Consider the following 20,363-nt stretch of genomic DNA (forward strand, 5'->3'; position numbering starts at 1 on the left):
CTGGTTACTTCCATTGACTAAGTAGACTAACTGGGATGGTCTTCATTTCAATTCTATCTAGATCGTGAGCACTAAAGACGTGAGTCCATCTACTCATTCATTCATCCGGAACAAGAGGAAAACGGAAGTATAAAAGCTGGGATACAAGATCTGACATTCAAGGGTAATCCTGTTCCTATCAGGTGGTCTAGGCACTTCGTCGAGTATGTTATATCCCTTGTGTCTGTCTTTGTTTCTTTCTTTGTTTTACATGGATTCATGCGGCACATATAGCTAACATGAAAATATTTAGATGGGATACACCCTGTATGGGTTCGGACATCTGTGACAATGTCTTGACTTGGATTATTTCGAGGTATCTGTCAAGGGAGAATTTGTGGTCTTTTTATTTTGTTCTTATCCAGAAGTGTCCTGCAGTATGAGAGATGAATTTGGTAGTAGCAGGTTTATGGATTGTCTTTCTTGAGTTGGGGTTCGTCTACAAGAACCAAGGTGAAGGTTGGGTTTTACCTTGACGTTGTGAGGGGATTGCAATATTCGGGAGGAATGTTCAGATCTATTTATTTAAACAGTCCTTCCTTCCTGCCATTCCTATGAGATGTAGAGGTTTAATAAGGAAAGAGCGAACAATTGAAATACAGCTCCTAGAAGGGAAGGAAGCATCGGACGAGAATCTAGATAAACAACAAAATCATTCATACAAAGACAGCCAAAGTAAAACCAATCCACAAGTATGTATATCCTGCTCTAACAAAGATTTGACAGACAAAAAAAGTGCAATAAAAAGAAAAAAGAAAATACAGAACACAAGTGTAGAAAAGTAAGGTCATATAACCTAACCATCAATCATCAACTGTTCTCCCTCGTCCAATAACTCCGTGACCCTGGCAAGATCCGACACCATTTTCTTTCCATGCCCAACCAGTAGCAGTTTCTCTGCGTTGGCCGGTAGACCCAGGTACGTCGGCGGTTCTCTCTCAGGCAGTCGGTTGACCCATTCCCCGAAGTCGCGGATACCGGTCTGTCCGGGAAGAGTCAGGCATTCGTCGTTTTCGACGCCGGAAACCAGTTTGTAGTCGTCCTCGAAGGCTGCGGGAGTGAGGAAGCTATGGACCAGGTTTTCGAGCTGCTTGAAATCACCGTAGTCATCGACCTTACCGCCGTAGGTCTCGGTCACGAGCGTGCGGAGCATGTCCCAGGGAAGCTTCTGAGGCGCCACGTTGGACCGACCCTGGGCGACCACATCAACCCAATGATCAATTATGAAGGCGCAGCATTCGTACTATAAGATGAGAATCGAGTTAGTTTTCGTGATCGTCGTAGAGGAACCGGGACAGCAATGCGGGTAACTTACGTCGCTATCATTGAACTCCCAAAATCCCTTCCAGCCAAGACTAGGTGCGTAACGAAGTCGCTCCTGGAGAACGGCGTGCAAGAAGCAGAGCAGCAGGTAAACACGCGCCTTCTCCACTGGTGGTTTACCAGCCCGTGTCGAGAGCGAAGACAGCGAGTCCTTCATATTGGCGCGCACACCGGCAGGTTGCTCGTACATGAGCACACGGGAGGCACGGATCAGATTGACGGGAATCTTGGGGCTAGATTCCATGGCAAGGAAGAGACGGAAGTCCTCGTGAGGCTTGAGGGATTCCAGCCTCTTCTCTAGACTTTGTAGCCAAGATGGTGCCAAATGCACGTTCTTGACCAGGACCCAAGTGCCTGCAGTTGCGGCGCTGCTGATGGCTTTGTCGGCAATCTCGATACCTTCGTTGGAACCCATGGCAAGATTGGAACAAGTGGCTTGCACACGCTCAACAAGAGCATCCACCTTGTAACTAGCATCGAAACCAGGGCTGGAGCTAAGAGCGATAGGAGTGGTTGCGGTGACTTGGTCAACAATGTCCTTGAGATCAGAGCTGCCTTCGAACAACTCGCGGCCAAACACAGCCTCGATGAAGCGTTCTGCCGTTGGCACAAATCTGTCCATTCTACACAGTTTGACGAGCAGCAATGATCGGAGCAATCGGTTGACTGGCTCTGTGTTCTCCTCCCAGAGTGTGGGGATTGAGTTTTCAGCCAGCTCTTCCGTGAAGAACTGCTCCCACAGCTCTGGGGTCACTGCAGGGGAATACGACTTGAACATGGACATATTGGCAACCTTATTTGTCACCTGCTCCTTTAGTTCAGGAGACGTCGAGAGGTCCACGCTCTCCGTTGACTCATCCAAGATGGTGTCAAGAATGTCTTTGTCCATAGGGAAAGGAGAGGCCTGCGCCAGAAGCATTGCGAACGTGATGCGGTCCTTTTGGACCAAGCCCAACGAAGTCCGCTGGTAAGTTGTGACGAACAGATCACGGAGGATGATCTGCATTCGAGCGTTATGCTCCTTCTCCTGGGCAAGACGCTTGTTCTGGTAGAGAACCGAGCTGAAGATGTCGGTGAAGTACTGAAGAGAGAATTGATAGAAGTGATTGATGTGATGAAGTTGTTCCAACACGGCGAATACAGCACTGCAAGAGCGGGCAATGATGTTGTAGTTCAGAGTGATGCTCTCCACCTCTGTCATAACTCCTTCGGTTTCAACCATCTTCTTGGAGATTTCAGCGGCTTCTTTCTTCAGGGTCTCGAGAGTCTCAATGACGTTGTCATCATCAAGAATGTTACCACGAGACTCATTCAAGGCTTGGAGAAGCCTCTTCTCCAGTTGACGAAGGTGAACCTTGAACTCTCCTTGCAGTTTCACCAAGTCGTTGCGCTGGGCGTCCACATCGGGTCGCTCAAACTTCAGGACCTCATTGAGCGACTGCGTCTGCAAACTGCTCTGGGTGACAGTAAAGTTGACAAATGTTGTTCTACTGCAGATGTCCGGCGGAAAAGCTGCGGACGGATCTCGGGTTGACAAGAAAAGCCTGAACGATGGCGAGAAGTCAATCTCTTGCTTGCCCAGTTGAATAAGAACACGTCCTCCGGTTTTCTGGTACTCCTTGTTGAGAACATGACTGAGAATGGGATCCAGGTGCTCGGCGTCTTGGATCAGAATTGGGTTTCCGAATCGGAGGGCACTCTCCAGTTGCTTGACAAAAGAGTCGTCCAAGAAGCTAGTGACAGTGAGCTTCCTGTCCGTGCTTTCCTTCTGCAAGAATTCCGTGACTCGACCAGAGGGATCGATGATCAGCGGATATCTGTTGTATCTCTTTAGGATGATGGCATTCTCCGTGCAGAGGTCATCAACCGGAAGAGAATGGTCTTGCCAAGTCAAACGTTCATCGGCATTCGACAAGTATTCGGTGATGGGGTTATGTGGCTTGAATGTGATGCCAGACTGCACCAGATGATTGGCCCAGTCGTCAATCATGGCCTTACGGAACTGTTGGTCGTAAAGACCGGCGTAGGCGAGGAACGCTGCTGCAACCAAAACGTCGCCAACCAGGGTGCTGATTTGAGTCTCGAAGGATTTGCTACCCTCTTCCCATCTGGTACGTTCAGACGACAGACTGTCAAGCAAACGCAGACTTCGGTCAACCTTAAATTGGACCCGCGACATTTCCGTCTTGATGGCTTGGGTTTCACTGATAAGGGCGGCATATTCTTCTTTGTAGGTGGCAATGCTGCTCTCGAGGTCCTGGATAGTGTTAAGGATGGCTTGTCCTTCGGCCTTGGTCTGTTGTGCGCGGTCCTCGAGCTGTTCAACTTCCTCACGCAGAGGTCCAACACGGTCCAGAATCGCCGAATAGTTCACCTGAGCTTCAACCCATTGGACCAAAGGACCACAGGCTTTGCTTGCTCTGCTGACTCGCTCGTAGGTGAAGTCTTCCTTCGAGATGAATTCGTTCTGCATCTTGTTCCGATGGGCTCTTGTCATCTGTTTCTCGTTGTCATAATTGACAATGCTGGCGATGAAATCATCCTTTCGTACGATACCCTGAATAGTCTTCCAGCTATCCACTTTGTGGCCCAGCAATGTGCACACGGCCTCGAGCGCAAGACGAACACTGGCCGGAGGATTACCCATCGATCGAACTTCGGTGAGATGTTGACGTTTGATGTTGCTGACACTCTTCTGGGCTTCTAGAACAGCAGGTTCGGCACGGGCGAGGTCGTTGCGGACAACCTCCGTTCGTTCGGCTACCTCCTTCTCCTGTTTTTCGAGTGCCGCTGAGACCTCTAGAGAGACTGCCTTGCGCTGTTCGGCTTCTTGCTGGTCAGCGACCATACGCTTGAGCTTTTCGTTCGCCTCCTTGTCTTTCTTTTCGAGCTGTAGCTTCTTCTGGTCGAGGCTACCACCCAGGTCGCGAACTTTAACGACAGTGTCCCTAAGTTTCTCAAGACCCACGTTCAAGTGTCTTTGCTGTTCCTCTAGATCCTCGCGTTTCTCGTTGAAAAGCTTCACATAATGGGCAACGAAGTCGAGGTAATGGCGAGGTGTAAGGAATGTAGTTTTGCCTTGTTGTTTCTGGAGACGCCCGTTGAATCGTTGCAAAGAGTAATGGATGTAAACCATCGCGTTGACCACGGCTTCTCGGTGTGATGCCGGAAGACTCAATTCCCGATATGCCACAGGGATGCTATCCGGAGCAACAAAGTTTGCCTTGTCCAAGTCAATCGACTGGGTCAGTTCCGAGCCGACCTGGAAGAGAGCCTGGTCAGACCAGTCACCCATCCAGTTGAGAACGCATCTGTTGAACAACGCAGGACTTGTGGCCGCCTTTGACGACAGGCCTTCCTCGGGAGGATTCATGGTGAACACAACGTGCAAGTTCTTGACAATCTGCTGCGTGAACCACTTATAGAGTTCTTCTTGAGTATCGAGGAGAAGACCCTGGCGCTGTGCACCTTCCTTACAAGCGGTCATCAAGGACGAGAACTCGTCTCCTTCAAACAAGCCAGGAACTTCGGCGTTGGCTAGCAGGGTATTCATGCGTTCGAGGAAACCAGAATCAAGAACGTTTGATTCGTCCATGACGAAGCAGATCTTCTCTCCCTTGCAGCCTGCTCGGCGGAGGACGGTTCTGAGATCATCATCGAAATCCTCAGATGAGTATTTTCCATGCACCTTGATTTGGAAGACCTTCAACCCGTTCATCCAGGCAACAAATCGGGACAAAGTGGTCTTACCACTACCGCTAACACCAATGAGAATGAGGTGGCCCTGAGGCTGGCGGAAGACTCGGTCAATGCGAAGGGCATGTTCGAGGACATCATTAAACAGTACAAGAGGAACGTCGACCTCTTCTTCGCAGAAAGTCCTGAGTCGGGCCTTGACGAAGTCACGCAGTCGCTCTTGTTCCACGGGCACGTAATTCTTCGACAACCAGTTCGAGAACAGGATTGGACCCTTCAAGGCCTCTTCCGCGTCCATGTTCGGGAAGTGCTCAAGCGCAATGCGTCGCACCGCATCGCCGGTCCAGTTTCTCTCTTCTTCCGCCACAAGTCGATCCTGGAAAAGACGCAAGGCTTCGTGCGCCCAGATTCGGACCAGGCCCTCGACCGAGAGGCTCTCGAGAGGTTTGATCGCCTCGTACACACCACGGACCCATCGAGTAAGTTCACGGGGAGAGTACACATAGTGAGGTTGGATCTTGGCGGTAAACCTAGATTGAGACTCCAAATAAAATTGAACCATAGCTTTGGTGAGGGAGTCGGAGTAACCGCGCAGCAAGGGAAGGATCTTCAGCACCGCCGAGTTGAAAGTTCCATAGATCTGCGTGAGTGAGAGCTCTCCAGGATAGTCAACCATGACCAAAGGAGAGTGACGCAAGAATCTCTCGGCAAGAGGAGTACGTCCAGCGTCGGTAGGAGGATTACAAGCACCGACAAATTGGATGCGGTCCAAAGTAACCCAGGTCTTGTCGGAGGTTCTCCAGAAACCGTTCTGCTCAACAAGTTGACGCAAGAAAGCAATAGCACGCTGGGTTCCGTAATGGTCAGGGGCTGGAAGGTTAATTTCATCGCAGAAGATAACCAGCCAGCGACCAATCTGGTTAGGAGACATAACAACACCGTTCAGTGTCTTCTTGTACTCGCAGTATTGCTCGAACGTCTTAATGAGAAGATCAGGGGTCGTGGCGCTGGAGAAGTTAAGACCGACAACCTCCATGTTGGGGAGCTTTCGAAGAGCAGCAAACAAGGTCATGGTTTTACCAGAACCTGGAGGACCGCAAAGCAGCAGTGGCTTATGTTCCGCCAGCCATGAATACAAGACATCTTCATGGCGAACCGTGTCCACCGTGGGGACCACAACATCGGTCTGGGTGATGGAGTGAGTGTTGATCTCAATGGAGGGGACCTGTGACTGCCAGCTTGTCCACTCTGCCCTCGGTAGAGTGACGTCGTAATCGATGAGAGATGAGACACCATCAGGCGGCAAGTCGGTCGTTGTTAGAGCAGATACGAACCCGCCGAATGATTGACGATCTCCCAGGGGGCAGTCACCCGTAAAGGACCAGACAAGGGCAAGAAGTAGCTTCTTGGAAATGTAAGATTCGATTTGTTCCGAGTCCAGTGGGAAGTCAATGTGCTGAACATTGTACTCGAGGACGTTCCTGCAGGTCTTGTTCAATAAACTGAACAATGTGTTGAGGGCACGGATATCGGTAAACTCCATGATGTGGTTGTACTTCTTGGCTTCCTCCAGAGATTTGAGGATGAGCCCGTCGGTCTGGAGAAGGTGCTTGAATATACCGGACACCATTTCCTGTGCATCTTGTGTCTTGATAGCAGCTTGGCCAGCGGGGGCACTGTCATCATCCAAATCTTCAAAAGTGCGTGTCTTGAGAGACTCAACATAATTGGAGATCATCATAGAGGGCGTGACGGTGTCATCGTTAAACCACACCATACCACAACGACTGACGGTTGCCAGCGTGGCATACTTGAGACTCTCCACTTCGAACATGATTCGGACATTGGGTGGCAGGTTCAGACGCTCACCGTTGGGAAGGGTTAAGAGCTTGTTGTCATCGAGAACACTGTTCAAGTTCTCAACCCACTCGGGATCAACATCACCGTCAAACACGATCCAGTGTCGCTTCGAGTCTTCGCCTCGAAGGTTGTCAACAATCTTTCTAAGAATACCGGTAAATAGACCGTCTGTCCATTCTCTCGTAGTGCTATCCAGGCTACCATAAAGTGCCTCCTTGGACATAACCTTCGAGTCGATGATATGAGAAACACCTTCAACCCCTTCAATACGCTGCAGCGCTTGGAGAAGGATCTTCCAAGCAGCCGATTTACCAGATCCGGACTTGCCGACCATCATGACACCATGGTGGATAGTCTGGATTTGGTAAAGTTGCAGGGCCTTGGTGATCCACATTTCGCTGTCGACATAATGCTGCTCCTGTGCAATCTCACGGATGGCCGACGTAAGCTTCTCGTAATTCGCCGGTACGTACTCCACCCCAGCGAACACTTCTTGCTGAATCTCAAGCATTTGGTCGACATCTTCTCGGACCAGTTTAGGAGCGATCGTCTCCCGAAGACTCTGAACGATGATCTGCGGTTCGACGACCTCATCGGGGCCCAAATCACCCTCTGCGGTGGCGATGCGGGTACGCTTGAGACCTCCGGAACTGACCAAAACACTCTTCAAGGCACGCAGACCGAAGTCGTAGTGAGCTTGTTTTGTCAGCTTCGAAGAGCAATGGTCGAAGAAGGGCACTGTCTGCGTTGACAAACGCTTGGCTTGCTTGAAACCTTGCGAGAATAGCATGACTTCGGCGATTAGTTCCTTGTCGGGCTTGGACATCGCAACGCTTCTGAAAAGCTTCTTCAGATTGTCGGGCAAGTTAGAACGGCCTGCGTAGCCAGGGTTCATGGTAATGAAGATCCCAGTGTTGGGGTTAACACTGAGTCTTCTTCCGACAAGTTCGATCTGGGCCTTGTCATCGGATTCTACGTTCTTCAACCCAATCTGGATGTTTTGAATTTGCTGAGAGACAGCAGACAAGATTCTCTCTTCCAGACGGTTAAACTCGTCGAAACAGCCCCATGCTCCAACTTGACAAATACCCAAAAAGATTCGGCCCATGGCCTGGTAATCAAATGTGTCATCACAGCAGAAGACAAGCGTAAAGCGACCAAGTTGGAGACCCAAAGCCTTCACAGATTCTGTTTTTCCGGTACCAGCCGGACCATAGGGCGAACCACCCAATCGTTGACACAGAGCTTGCGTAAGTGTCAAGAAACAGCGATCAGTCAGTGGTGTACGAACAAGGCGCTCGGGAACTCCAAGATACTCGAATCCATAGTGCAGTTTGGCATTGGCCATGTGAACATAGAGCCGCTGAATAAAGTCGCCTTCGGGGTTATACACGTAGCGCATCTGCAGTAGCCAGAAGTAGTGCATGGGCGTCGAGGCATTGTAGGTGATGAGTTTGGAGATAGCATCACGCTGGTGCACAAATTCAGTGATCATATGTTCACACTTCTTTCTGGTAATCGAGTCCAATTCTCCAAGGACAGTAGCAGCGAGCAAATCCAGAACTCGCACCTGTGCGTCGAACAAAGCCGGAAGATTCGTGCCCTCGTTTTCTAGGGATTTTTGCACGGCACTAGTCCACACCACCTGGCAGGTAAGGACCACAATTTGAGCCGGATATTTGGCAAGGAAGTCACTGAAAGCAGTGCTGTCGATCTCGGAGGCATGGTATAGAGGCTCAAATTCCTCCACAGCTTCAGCAACAAGTTCAGCTAATGTCAATTTCATGTTGCTCTCCAGGGCAGTAAGCCAGTCGTTGATCCTAGGGGTCTTGAGAAGGTTGACTTCCTTTTTCAGTCGAACCTCCTCTCCTTCCTTAGAAGTAAAGCCGGTAATGTTGTTCTCGTCATCCATGAGGACACCTGATAGACCAGCAAACATCTTCTTGAAATGCTTTGCCACACGGAAGATATCGTTACTGTTGCCAATAATCTCAAGGAGATCTTCGTCACCAACGAAATAGAACCGAGGGAAAGATATACGCTCTCGCTCCAAATACTCGCCCAATGCCTTCTGGATCTTGTTCAGCAGCTCAGCCAGTCGCTCCAGCGACTTTTGCACACCGTTGATTGCAAGCACATCGAGCACGAAAGGGGACTTATAGACCTTCTTCATGACGGCAAAGAACTCGGAGTTAATGTTCTGGAAGCGGCTGGATTCAAGAGGAAGAAGGTGCTTGATGTCGGCATTTCCGGTAAACACGCCTTCCAAGTAAACCCACTGTCTTTGAACATCGATCCACACGTCAAAGAGGACATGCACTCGATTGAGCTTGTCTTCCCAAGATGAAGCCTCTTCCTCAAACTCTTTATAGTAAGGCGAATGCCTCATTGCTTGCAAGGAATTCAGGTTTTCGCTACATTTCGCAAACAGATCATCGAAGCCGCGAATCAGGCGACACTTGTTCTGATAGTTAACAAGGTCGAGGGAATAGTTCTGCCAAGTCTCGCGGACCGATTTCAGGAATTCTTCCAGTGCCATTTCACCTTGGGCCTGGGCAATGATGCCGCGAATCACGGGCTCACTGGCGGTGAGCTGTAGATCCCACACATCTCCAAGGGTGAGCGAAACGAGAGAGAACCTTTGGCCAGGCTTGAGCGACTTGTAAATCTTCTGCCAGTGTCGTTCTCGGACAGCTTCAGACTTCATATCAGAAAGCAACGGGTTTACTTTGAGCAATTTCCGGAGGACGTTTTGGATATGCTCGAAAGCAGCATATTGGCGCATTCTGCTAGGCATTTCCTTGGTCATCTTGATTAGGCCGTCGATGGACTGACGAAGTTTCCGGGGTTGCACACTCGTCCACAACCCGTCTCTGAGATCATTCAAACTCTTCCAGATGGTGGACAAAGCTGCCCACACAGACATGAAGTCTTGTACCTCCTCCAAAATTGCTGGCAAAGAAGACTCGACGCTTGCTGGGAGATCAAGAGCTTCCTTGGCTTTAGATACCATCTCAAATTCAGATTGAAGAGCCTCAAGGCGCGACTGGAACGAGCTTAGAGTACGAGACGCCTCGTCAGGGGGTATAGTTCCAGACACGGGCTTTTCTTCGTTCCACTGGGAGATGACTTCAGCAATCTTGTCCCCGATGACCTTGTCTTCGGCGGCAATCTTCGCCCGTAAGCCTTCCGTTTGGTCTTGTACAATCTTGCTCTTCCGGGCAAGCAGCTCATTCAAGGCAGCCCATTCGCCATCAACATTCTCCACGTGGAGCCAGTCACTCGGGAATTGGTAACGCTGGCGTGCAAGTGTGGCTTGGCCCTGGCGGAAGAGATCGACTTCTGGCTCCCAGACCTTGGCTTTCCGCTTGCACTGCTGGACGATTGTGATAAAGGAAACGGCATGGGCAGTGGAAGCAGCTTCCAAGGTTTGTCCTTCGAGGTCACGCCGCGCTGAGGCGATCTCAGAGTGAACTTCTCGCATGCGGCCCCCTAGTTTGGCTCCGAACTTGAGAAGAATTTCATGTTGCCATTGGTCGTACTTTGCGTTGACCCTAGTCTGCACCTGCTCGTAATCGATCTTGATGTTACCAAAGGAGCGGCTGACTTCTGAGGTATCAAACGTGGCTCGGCTCTTCCGGATCTCTTGGAGCAGTTGGAGCCACTGAGACAAATCGTCACCGAGGATGTCATAAACCTGCTCGGAACGTAGATCCCACAATGACTGGAACTGCAGCCACTTGTCAACATATTCCGATACCTCTTTCAGTCTCACGTCGACAGCATTGTAAACCTGACTGAGCTCATTCGTACAGTGCTGCGGAAGGATAGCAAAGCACGCTTCAGACAAATGGACCTTTTGGATATCAATAGAGATTTGGTATCGGGACGCCTTGATCTTTTCGAGGTTGCAAACAATGCCCAGCCAGTTATCGAACTGCGAGAACCAGCTCGCTCGAGCGAATTGCAAAGGCGGATCAAGGTGAAGAACTTGATTGCGCATAGAGATTTCATGGACAAGTTCTGAGAATTCAATATTGTAAGCCGGAACTTCCGGCTCGCCAGTAGAAAGATGGTTTTTACCGTTCATCATCTGCATGTTCGACTGGCCATCCTTTGCCTCCTGGAATGAATTGATCCATTCCCTGATCGCGCGGTGAAGACGGTCGCTCAAAATAGACTCGATTTTCTGGTTTAGGTTGGCAACCCAATATCCGAGGTTGACATAATTCTCCAGGTTCAGCTTATCAACGGCGACCTGAATGGAATCCAGGCGTTGTTTGAAAGCGGAAGAGTCATAGGGACACGTTTTTAATTCATGAATGGCCTTCTGGATATTCTCGTTGATCGCTGTCAAAACAGCCGTCTTGGATTGAAGAACAGACGCTGATCCAGCAAATTCGCGGACAAACTGCACATGTTTGCTTTCTCCTCGCCCTGAAATTGCGGAGTCAATAGCACCGTTGGCTAACGCAGACTGCTTAACATGGAGCTCGTATGAGTGGACGAATGATTCCCATCTGAGGGGGACACCTTTCACAATCATGCCTTGCGCATCATTCACATATCCATTCAACAGGATGGCAACATCGGTCATGCCTAGAATTGAGCGGTTCGTTTGGAGCAATGTGCGCACACTCTCCATGAGGCTGATGGCGTAGGGGTAAACCCGTTTGGCTTCCTTCGATATGTTGCTGACGGCGTGAGGTACCTGGAAGTTCAGCCAGATCAGGTTTCTCACTTCTTTAAACAAAGCAATAACTTGGGCATCAAAATTGACTGTGAGCTCCAAAGTATTGCCCGCAGCACGGTTGCGGACGACGTTAAACAGTCGGCCAGAGATCGTGATATGGCGTCTCTGCACATCATGCAGCCACGACTCGAAGACCGGGCGAGTGTCCAGTTTCTTTCGGAACATTTTCGCCTCGCTATCAAGTTTCCCACCTTCAGCATGAAGATGCCAATCTTCTCCGAGCACATTTTCAACTTTGCGCATGTACCCATCGAGCTGGCGTTCAATCTGGCGGGCCCACACGATGGCACCAGAAACTGGGGGGAGATCCCGTAGTTGCGCCATTGCGTGTGCCTCGGAATGAGCATACTGTTGCTTGAATCGTTCATGCAAGGCTGAGATATCTTGCTTGACGTTCTCTATGAGCTGGGTCTGGTACTCCACAATGGCACCCCTGACCTTGGGGCGCACCAGGAGGGCGTTGAATTTGGAGAAAACGCGAAACATCTCATTGGCATTCTTTGCTGTCGCAAGACGATCTCTGAGGCGTGCAATGATAGAGTTCTCAACACGGGAAGTCCGCTCATTGTACGCGATCTCTTCTTTGATCCACTGCTCGGTGCCTTCTTCAGAGACATCCAGCACATCCACGTTCTTCAAAGCAGCGTACGCCTCTGCAACTTCCTCGACAGCGTCCACGTCTCCAATCTCCTCAACGACGACGGCGCCATCGGAGCCAGCTCCGGCGGCAGTTTCCGCTGACGATGAAGTGCTCGGACCCAAAACGTTCACAATAGTCCTTTGAAGTTGCTCGTGATTGACACGGAATGTATTGATATATTTCAAACGCTCCTGTGTCTTTTCGTGACGCGCGGTGATCTTAATTGGGATGAATTTTTCGTTTCGACGTCTTGTGGAGTCTCGGGCAACGTTGGTGAACTCTTTGAGGTTCTCATCCCAAGTTCTCCAGATAGCGCCAGCAGTCTTCATCAAGGCACGGAACTCACGGTAGTCCAGATGCAGGATAGTCCTACCATGCAGCAGCGTGTGGATTTGGGTGTCGAGGTCTCCTGAAATGGCTTCCACAAGCGCAAGAGCTCGCTTGATGGGATAGGGACAAATCTTCAACTTTTTGTTGAGGTGGTTGAAGATCAGACTCAAAGATTCCTGCACTTTCTGGAGGGTAGTGGCAGACAAGAGCTCGTCCAATGGAAAATCTCGCATCAGCTGGTTGTACTTCTGGACAAGGTCTGTTGCCTCGCGCAAACCAGTGTCGGCCACAAAACTAAGAGTCGCCTGGTATCGCTTTGCATGACGAAGTATATCCATGGTCAACTGCACACCATCACCGCGCAGCTGATTTTCAATTCCCTCAAGAGCAGTTTCCATCGACAGCCAGAAATTGATTTCTTGCGCTGCTGATCCGCTGTCGGCATCACGGGACATTTTCGTGATGGTCTGGATGGACCGGATCCAGGCATTCACGTTGTTTTGGATGCTGTTGATAAAGGTGCTACTCTCAAGTACTTTCGGGTCGACCAGCTCCACAGAAGGCCTTGTTCGTCGTCTTTCCGCCTCCGCAAGTGCGGCCTGGACTACCTCATGCAGAGGCAGATTCAAGGCCGGAATCTCAACATTCTGCTGCAGATGCAGTAGGCCCAGCTCCAGCTCCGCAAATTTCTTTTTCGTCCCCGGAACACCGGTCTTCACCTCCGTGTCTGTCCTCGGTTTCAGACCACCCATGGCATCTTGGTTTCGGGCATAGGCTTCGAAGTAGGGGCTAAGACCATGGTGGACCAGCAAATGTAGGATCTCATACGGAGACAAAGAGCCACCCTGCGGCGCTTGGGTATTGAGTGATGCCAATCCCGGAAGGTTCATCACCTGGATTTGAGAGGAGATCGGAAGCGTAGGATCGATAGAGGCCGGGCGTTTTATGAAGGCGACCGATGCGACCGTGGTAGAGGACGAAGAAATCTCGGTGGAGACGTTGTAAACATACTGGGTCGACGATACTGCAACTGATTAACCATTTTCTCATGAGAAGTTTTTGAACAAGGCCATCAGAATAAACCTACCTTCACCGTCATCCGCGCCGTTGGTCACCTCCGATCCGACAATATCCTTCTGCACATAAAGAGCCATCTGAGACTCCGATGCGAACCGCGTACATCTCTGTACCGTTTCTTCATACTTTTCCTTCGATAGCAAGCTACCAGCGCCTTCCAGCTCGATTCTCAGAGCTCCCAAGGTCACTTGCAACACTTCGACCAGAAAATGTATGACGGCGCTCGAATCTACCAGGGAGGCCGGGGTCGGCGTTGAGACGCCGTTCGAGACCCCGTGAGAGGCGATCTCCATCTTTGCGATAACCTATAGGGGACGGCCGATGTTGATCATGGAGAGGAAGGAGGAGGAATGAGCTTGTTGCGATGTTGACAGCAAGCACACCGGTCGCGACGTTCGCTCGGGTATCGGATTCTCGACAAGGCGGGTGGAAATGGAAAATAGAGAGAAGAAGAAGTGGGGAATATATGCAAATTAAAAGGAGCAGTAAATGAAAGGACCGGTCGCAGGTCAGATAGTCATGGTCTGACGGGTATTTCCCTCTGTTGCACTCTGTCTCTGCTCTTGGTCGATAAATCGGTGTCCGACGCAGCGGGACGCGTTTCTCTGTCTACTTCAGGGGGCAGTGGCGCTACGCCCAAACGGGACTAGCGTGAGACAACGGCCTGGCGGTCCACGGCTCCCTCAGTGTCGCTCCCGTGCCGGTTCCTGACATGAACTCCCTCTATTTAGTATCTACTATCTACAAGGATACGGTTCCGTGGCCATGGGATGGGGTCTTGCCCGTGGTTGACTTTGTAGGTTCCAGGCTGCATAAACGGATTCTCACTACTCCATAATAAAATATTGGATTACCATATCATTTGGACAAACTCCTCCCGGAAAAGTCCTAGCTATGCCTGTTTGAATAGTTTCAGACTTCCATCTCCCGAGGCGTGAATACCCAAATAAAAATGAAGCCCTCATATGGCGGTTCCAATGTCCACGCTCTGAAAGCTATCGGTGGCTCCACAGTCACAATGATACTTTGCGCGAAATTCCGAGGCACCAGTATGTTCCAAGACGCCCAGTGCTTTCTCACTCGCCTTGACTTTTGCATAACGACCAGATGAGGCTGTTCCTTCGGCGATCACAGCATCATGTATGATCACAGCAGCAAGAACGCTGACAGGGCTCCCATCGATAGTGAACATTTCACCGGCCTTCAGACAATAATTGGAGCAACCGAATTCGTTTGTCAACCGGTTGTGCAGGAACGTCTGCGTCAGGTCAGTTTAGTACCAGGGGAAAAGAAAGGAACTTACTGTAGGGTGCTTGTTGGCAAAAGTGTCATAAATTGTCATGTCCTGGAAGTAAGGCTTGATGTAGCGCTGGAAAAATCCCTCTATCACCTCGAAATTGAAACTTGAGTCTACAAATGCAGCTCCCAGGTACGCTTCAACCATGTCGGGAAGGCACTAATAAGTTATGTTAGCAGAGGGAACGACACGACGATGGATATATCCATACCTTGGGTGGATCTTTGGTAAGAATCCAATAATCTACTGCTCCCTCACTTTCGTTTTCTGCAGTTTGGATCTCCTCCGCGTAGTGGGTAATTTGCGACTGCAAGGGATTGCTGAAATGTTTCAGGTGCGTATGAAGCCCGAGCTTGACTGCAAGAGCACCAAGAAATTTGTTCGATACCATTGCCATCTGTGTAGAAAAATTTGGTTAGGATTTCTATGCAACACCTTCTGGCATGCCAACCTACTTTATGCTCTGTGAGCCATTGAGGGTCTCTGTCGGGGAATCGGTGGAATATGTCTTCCACGCACACCATATCAAGAAGTGAATCGCCTAAGAATTCAAGTCTCTGGTAACAAGGCACTTTAACCCATGCTGAAGGGTATGACGGATGAGTAAAGGCCGAATTCAAGAGTCGCGGGTACTTGAAGCCATATCCTAGCTTCTTCTCAATTGTCTGGCAGAGATCAATTTCGAATCCATCAGGCTTTTGGGCTTGATATCTGGGGATAGTGTATGACGCGACATAATCTTTCCAGCATGATTTTCTATGATCTGCACTGTCAACAAAGGCGGTCACTGCTTTCACGGCGACATCAAACCGATGCTCGTAGCCACCAGAGAGCAATGAAGCCCCGATAACCGCTTCGCAAACATCCGCGATTGTCTTCTCTCCGAGTGCATGCTTGCCCTCGGAAGAGACATTTCGGCTGTGATCTTTACCCTGCAGAAGATTCAGGCCATCAGGATACCATGTGTGTCTTAGAATTGAAATGTCAGCCTCATTCTTTTTATCACGATTAGTGAATTACCTCGAGAACCCTCGGCTCCGGATGTACTGGTAAAGTTCCTGCTTCTTCGCCGAGACGAAGAGGTTCTTGTTGCAAATAAGGCACATGCGATTCACATGATAGTCATACTCGTCGTCGTCAGGATTCTGCGCGAATAGCGATATTGAGATAGCCATCTTAAGAAAACAGTCGCCAAGGAATTCGAGGCGCTCGTAATTCTTCCCCATGCCTCTTTGAGCATGAATTTGCTGGGCCCGATGTTCCTCCGTGTTGTCGGAATCCTTAGTAAATGCTTCTAAAGCAAGCCCCGGATCTACAACAAGTTCTAACTTCTCGCATGCTTCGAGTGCAACTAAGCAGGCCTCCATTCTGCTCAAAATTGCAGGGAAAGCCAGACAGGAAGCGGCGGTTGGTGCCGAAATCTAGAATATCAGTATGTCGCCATAATATAAATTGTTATTTCATGGAGCTCACCGTGGAGATCCTCAACGGCTCAATGCAAATGACGCATCGGGTTTCGATACTCTTCTCCTTTTCTGTCATTTTGTCCAAGAGATTCCGGCGAAGACGTACCAGCTCTGCTCGAACGACTGGTTGATCCCACTTACACTTGGAAAGGAACAAGGCTCGTGAGTTCTTTGAAAGACTTAGTGTATAGTTCATGATGTCTTTCATGTTCCTACGGCGTGGTGCGAAGGTCGGTGGCGGACTTGATGGAGACAATGTCTCCTCAATGTCTACGCTGAAGTATCTGTATCGCCCGTCCCATTTATCATAGACGAAGCGGTTGAGCAAGAGCTTCGGATCGGAATCGCCAGGAAGCAAGATCTCCTCGTTCTCACCTATGAAAGATAATGCTTTCCAGTCAATTGGATTCCGATCATCGCTCTGCTTTCCTGGGGATATATTCAGGAAAGATCGCTCCGTCGTATCAGCCACGTTCCTAGGACACTGCACGGGATCAAAGGCCTCTTCATCTTGTCTAGGAGATAATAATGACGAGGGCTTGACCTCATCGCCCAAGTCAGCTGGAGCAAGCCAGTACGGTAGCTTTTCGGGCTCTCGTGCGTATATTTTATGGAAAATGTCTTGGAAAACACGCAGCGTAAAAGTTGTCAACAGCTCCATACCTTCAAGAGACACCGACAGGGCTTCTTGTTGGGACGCAAATTGGACTGTAGTTTCAATATCGTCGTCTAGAAAGATCGAGAAGGAGGGAAACTTCGGCATTCTCTGCCGGGTCAAGAATACTATGCCCGCATGCTTTTTGGAAAGAGGCTTCGAAGGGGTTAAGGTAATGACCGTAACGTAAAGCTGATCCGGCACGGTTCCCTCTTTCTGCCTCCAAAGCGAAGGTTTTGACAGCATGGCATATTGATTTGTATGCTTGGACGTGATGGCCAACTTCGCGTTTCTCATTACAGGTAGGCGCTTGTGATATATCGAATTGAGATGTTCATCAAGAAGTTTGTGTTTTCGAAGCATTATGCAAGCATCAAAAGCTGCAGACTGCTTTGCGGTGGATTTCTTCATTTCAGGACTGCCTGTAAGTCCTCGAATTGGCGATTTTTCCGGGAGAATGACCTCGCAAACAAAGGCGCCATTCGAAGGAAGAACGACATAGGTTGCCTGGGCGATGATGTCCCTCTCATATTGCTAACGTGTAATCTTGTTAGTGAACTACCTAACAATCTAAAAAATGCAGGACGTACCAAAGAGCTAGCATAGCGAGCTAGAACAGCAATGGATGAATGATAGGTCAACTTTGCCCCTGTTTTTCTGATGGTGTATGTCCGCTTTCCTTCTTCTTTCTCGAGAATTGACTCTATATCTGGCTCGTTCCCATACAATATGCGGTCCTCTGGGAGAGTCTCACAGAAAGTTTGCATGATTTTCTGTATAAATGTTAGAATCGATAACGTTATTAGACAAGCCACCCTTCTCTCGCCCTACTTCAAGGGCGTATAAAACTTACTTCAGCTTCTTGAGTTTCTTCCAGTAGTGCTTGATGTGTGCTGTTCATCTTCTCGGTCATGACTGCGTACTGCAGGTATCTAGGTCAGAATGAGTTCAACATAAGGTATTTAGTTCCTTACAGTCGATTGATGATGGCGTGCACGCCCTCGACTCTGTACATACTGAATGAGCGTGTTATACAGGTCGAATCTTTTCAATCAGCATAAGCTCTCAAGCAGTAAAACATTCAAGCGCAACTGACCTAACAACCAAATTGCAATCCGGAATATCAAGACCTTCCTCTGCCACAGAAGTAGCAAACAGGCAGTTTATTTCTCCACTCCTGAACTTGACCAGCGCAAGGAATTGTTGTCGGAAAGTCACATTCATGCCTGCCACATCACCAGACCTCACCCCTATGAGGACACCAGGTCGAATAAATGGGATTTCCAATTTCGTGAAAAGCTCAAACAGCATTCTGGCGGTGTAACGTTTCTGTGTAAACACGATGCACTTCGTCTCCGTCGAGCTACCGAAGCATGCTTTCAGTTCATCACATAGGAGCTGTACTTTCGAACTCAATTCACCCGGGAAACTGGGGTTTCCAAATGTGTGTTTCTTCACAATCTCACTAGCTTCTTTGATCCGCGAGATTTCCTTGTATGCAGTTTCCGGGATCTGGGACGAGCTACCTGATTGTAGCAACTTACTGACCGTATTCTCGAGTTTCGGTAGCACATCATCAGCCAATGCATGTATCCATGCTTGGTCTGAGCACCATTTCCCAAGCTCAGAGCTTGCTAGGCGAGCAAACCTGGATATCCCTTCTAGTGCTGCCATGTCGCCGAAGCGGTTTTCCATTGTGCTATACAACATGGTTGCAAATGGTGTTTCCAGCCGATCGTAGGCCCAAACCTTTTCCACTGGTCGACTGACAACCTGCCGTAACAGATTTTGTTTCGATGTGGTAGCTATCTTACTGTCCAGGAGTGTTTCGAGGGATCTGCGGCACTGTTGGTTGGTGTTGTCCGAGCGTCGAGATGCAAAAACCTACATTGCGGCGTCTATGATATCTCCCTTGGTGTCAATAGGTGAAGCGGTCATTCCAAAGATTCTGGGCCGATGCGAAGGATCTGCTCTGAGGTATGATTCCCGGATGATCCTGAAAAAGGTCAGAACTGATTCAGTGCATCGAATAAAACCACGAACCGCGCGTAGGGATGATCCTTCTTTGTATGGTGAGCTTCATCGAAGATGAGCAGGTTTATCTGATCTATCTTGATATAAGAGTTTAGCAAGCATTGGTTCAAGATCTCAGCCGTACAGACTATCACCATGTTCTTTCCAAAGTGCTCGTCCCAGGTTTGTTTGCTCCATAGATCCACACCCATGGCTCCATAGAAATGAGCGATATTCTGATCTATGTTATTGCGCAGGACTGCAGCCTGTTGGAATGCGAGTGTAACGCTGTCCACCTACCGACAAGTCAATATATATGCAATTTGAATGTTGGATTTCAAAGAAGAGGAACAGAATGAATACCAGAAAGAACGATATTCGATGTGGCTTTCCAGCAGCGCGGTCAACCAGCTCGTCATGTATGATGTGCTTCAGCAGTAGCACTGCTATCAATGTCTTCCCCGACCCTTGAATGTCATCAGTGTCTTGCAGGTGAAAAGCTGGGATATACATGGACATACCAGTGTCAAGAACAGCAATGGTATTTTGAGATTTGGCTCTTTCAAAAAGCTCCACCTGATATTCTCTTGGGTCTAAGATACCGACTCCGAGGTCTTGTTTCGCTATCAAGTGAGCAGTGGAGAGCTCGGCATCTGGCACATTCGGAATCGCGGATTTGAGTACTTCGACCGTATCTTCTTGCACTCTCTGATGGAGCCTGTGAGATTATTAATATCAGATGCATGTATTTCAAGGAACCTTTAGCTTACAAGGCCTCAAATTTCGCATTTTGAACCTTCCGTCGCTGAGAAACATGTTGATGACTGGACCCATTTTCATCGCTGTCATTGTGCGATTCATCTGAAGAACTGTCATCTTTCTCAGCCCCACCATCGGAAACAAGAGGATTCTCTCCGGAGAAGACTGATGCTTGGTCTTCTGGCTGCTGCGCTCTGGGGAGCCCTATTGCGTCAAGTAATTCAGGTGATGGCGTAGTTGCCTCCATGATGAGAGCAACTCAGATGAGTCTCTCCGACAAAGTGAGGAGAAAGAGATGAGAAGACTGGAAAGCAGAGCTTAGATGAAGGAAGAGAGAAGAGATAAGAGAAGGAGTACAAAGTGGGGTGAATGAGGGCAGGAACATTCACTGCCTGCCCTTTACGGCAGGTGCAGACCAGTGCAAACGCAGGCGGCCTCCTGCAGTGAGACGATAA

The 20,363-nt window shown here is 49.3% G+C and overlaps 2 protein-coding genes across 2 annotated transcripts; both read right to left on the reverse strand.

Moving 5' to 3' along the window:
* Positions 1-835: 835 nt before the first annotated feature.
* KD926_009625 (dynein heavy chain) lies at positions 836-14,011 on the reverse strand (the record flags this gene model as incomplete). The annotated part of the gene is made up of 3 exons (XM_053095578.1): positions 836-1,282; positions 1,355-13,665; positions 13,729-14,011. The coding sequence occupies 3 exons, from the start codon at positions 14,009-14,011 to the stop codon at positions 836-838; spliced, it is 13,041 nt and encodes a 4,346-aa protein (XP_052960192.1).
* A 668-nt stretch (positions 14,012-14,679) lies between these two features.
* Positions 14,680-20,155, reverse strand: KD926_009626 (putative RNA helicase/RNAse III; the record flags this gene model as incomplete). Its single annotated transcript, XM_053095590.1, has 16 exons — positions 14,680-14,976; positions 15,022-15,174; positions 15,227-15,412; positions 15,471-15,984; positions 16,036-16,436; positions 16,489-17,670; positions 17,727-17,909; positions 17,990-18,068; positions 18,154-18,180; positions 18,233-18,973; positions 19,025-19,132; positions 19,180-19,247; positions 19,299-19,445; positions 19,513-19,616; positions 19,671-19,867; positions 19,920-20,155. 16 exons carry the CDS (start codon positions 20,153-20,155, stop codon positions 14,680-14,682), a joined length of 4,623 nt encoding a protein of 1,540 aa, XP_052960193.1.
* Between the last annotated feature and the right edge of the window lie 208 nt (positions 20,156-20,363).

The sequence above is a fragment of the Aspergillus affinis genome, assembly GCF_023601865.1.
Source record: "Aspergillus affinis strain CMG 70 chromosome Unknown NODE_6_length_556011_cov_87_064024, whole genome shotgun sequence".
Taxonomy (NCBI): Eukaryota; Fungi; Ascomycota; class Eurotiomycetes; order Eurotiales; family Aspergillaceae; genus Aspergillus; species Aspergillus affinis.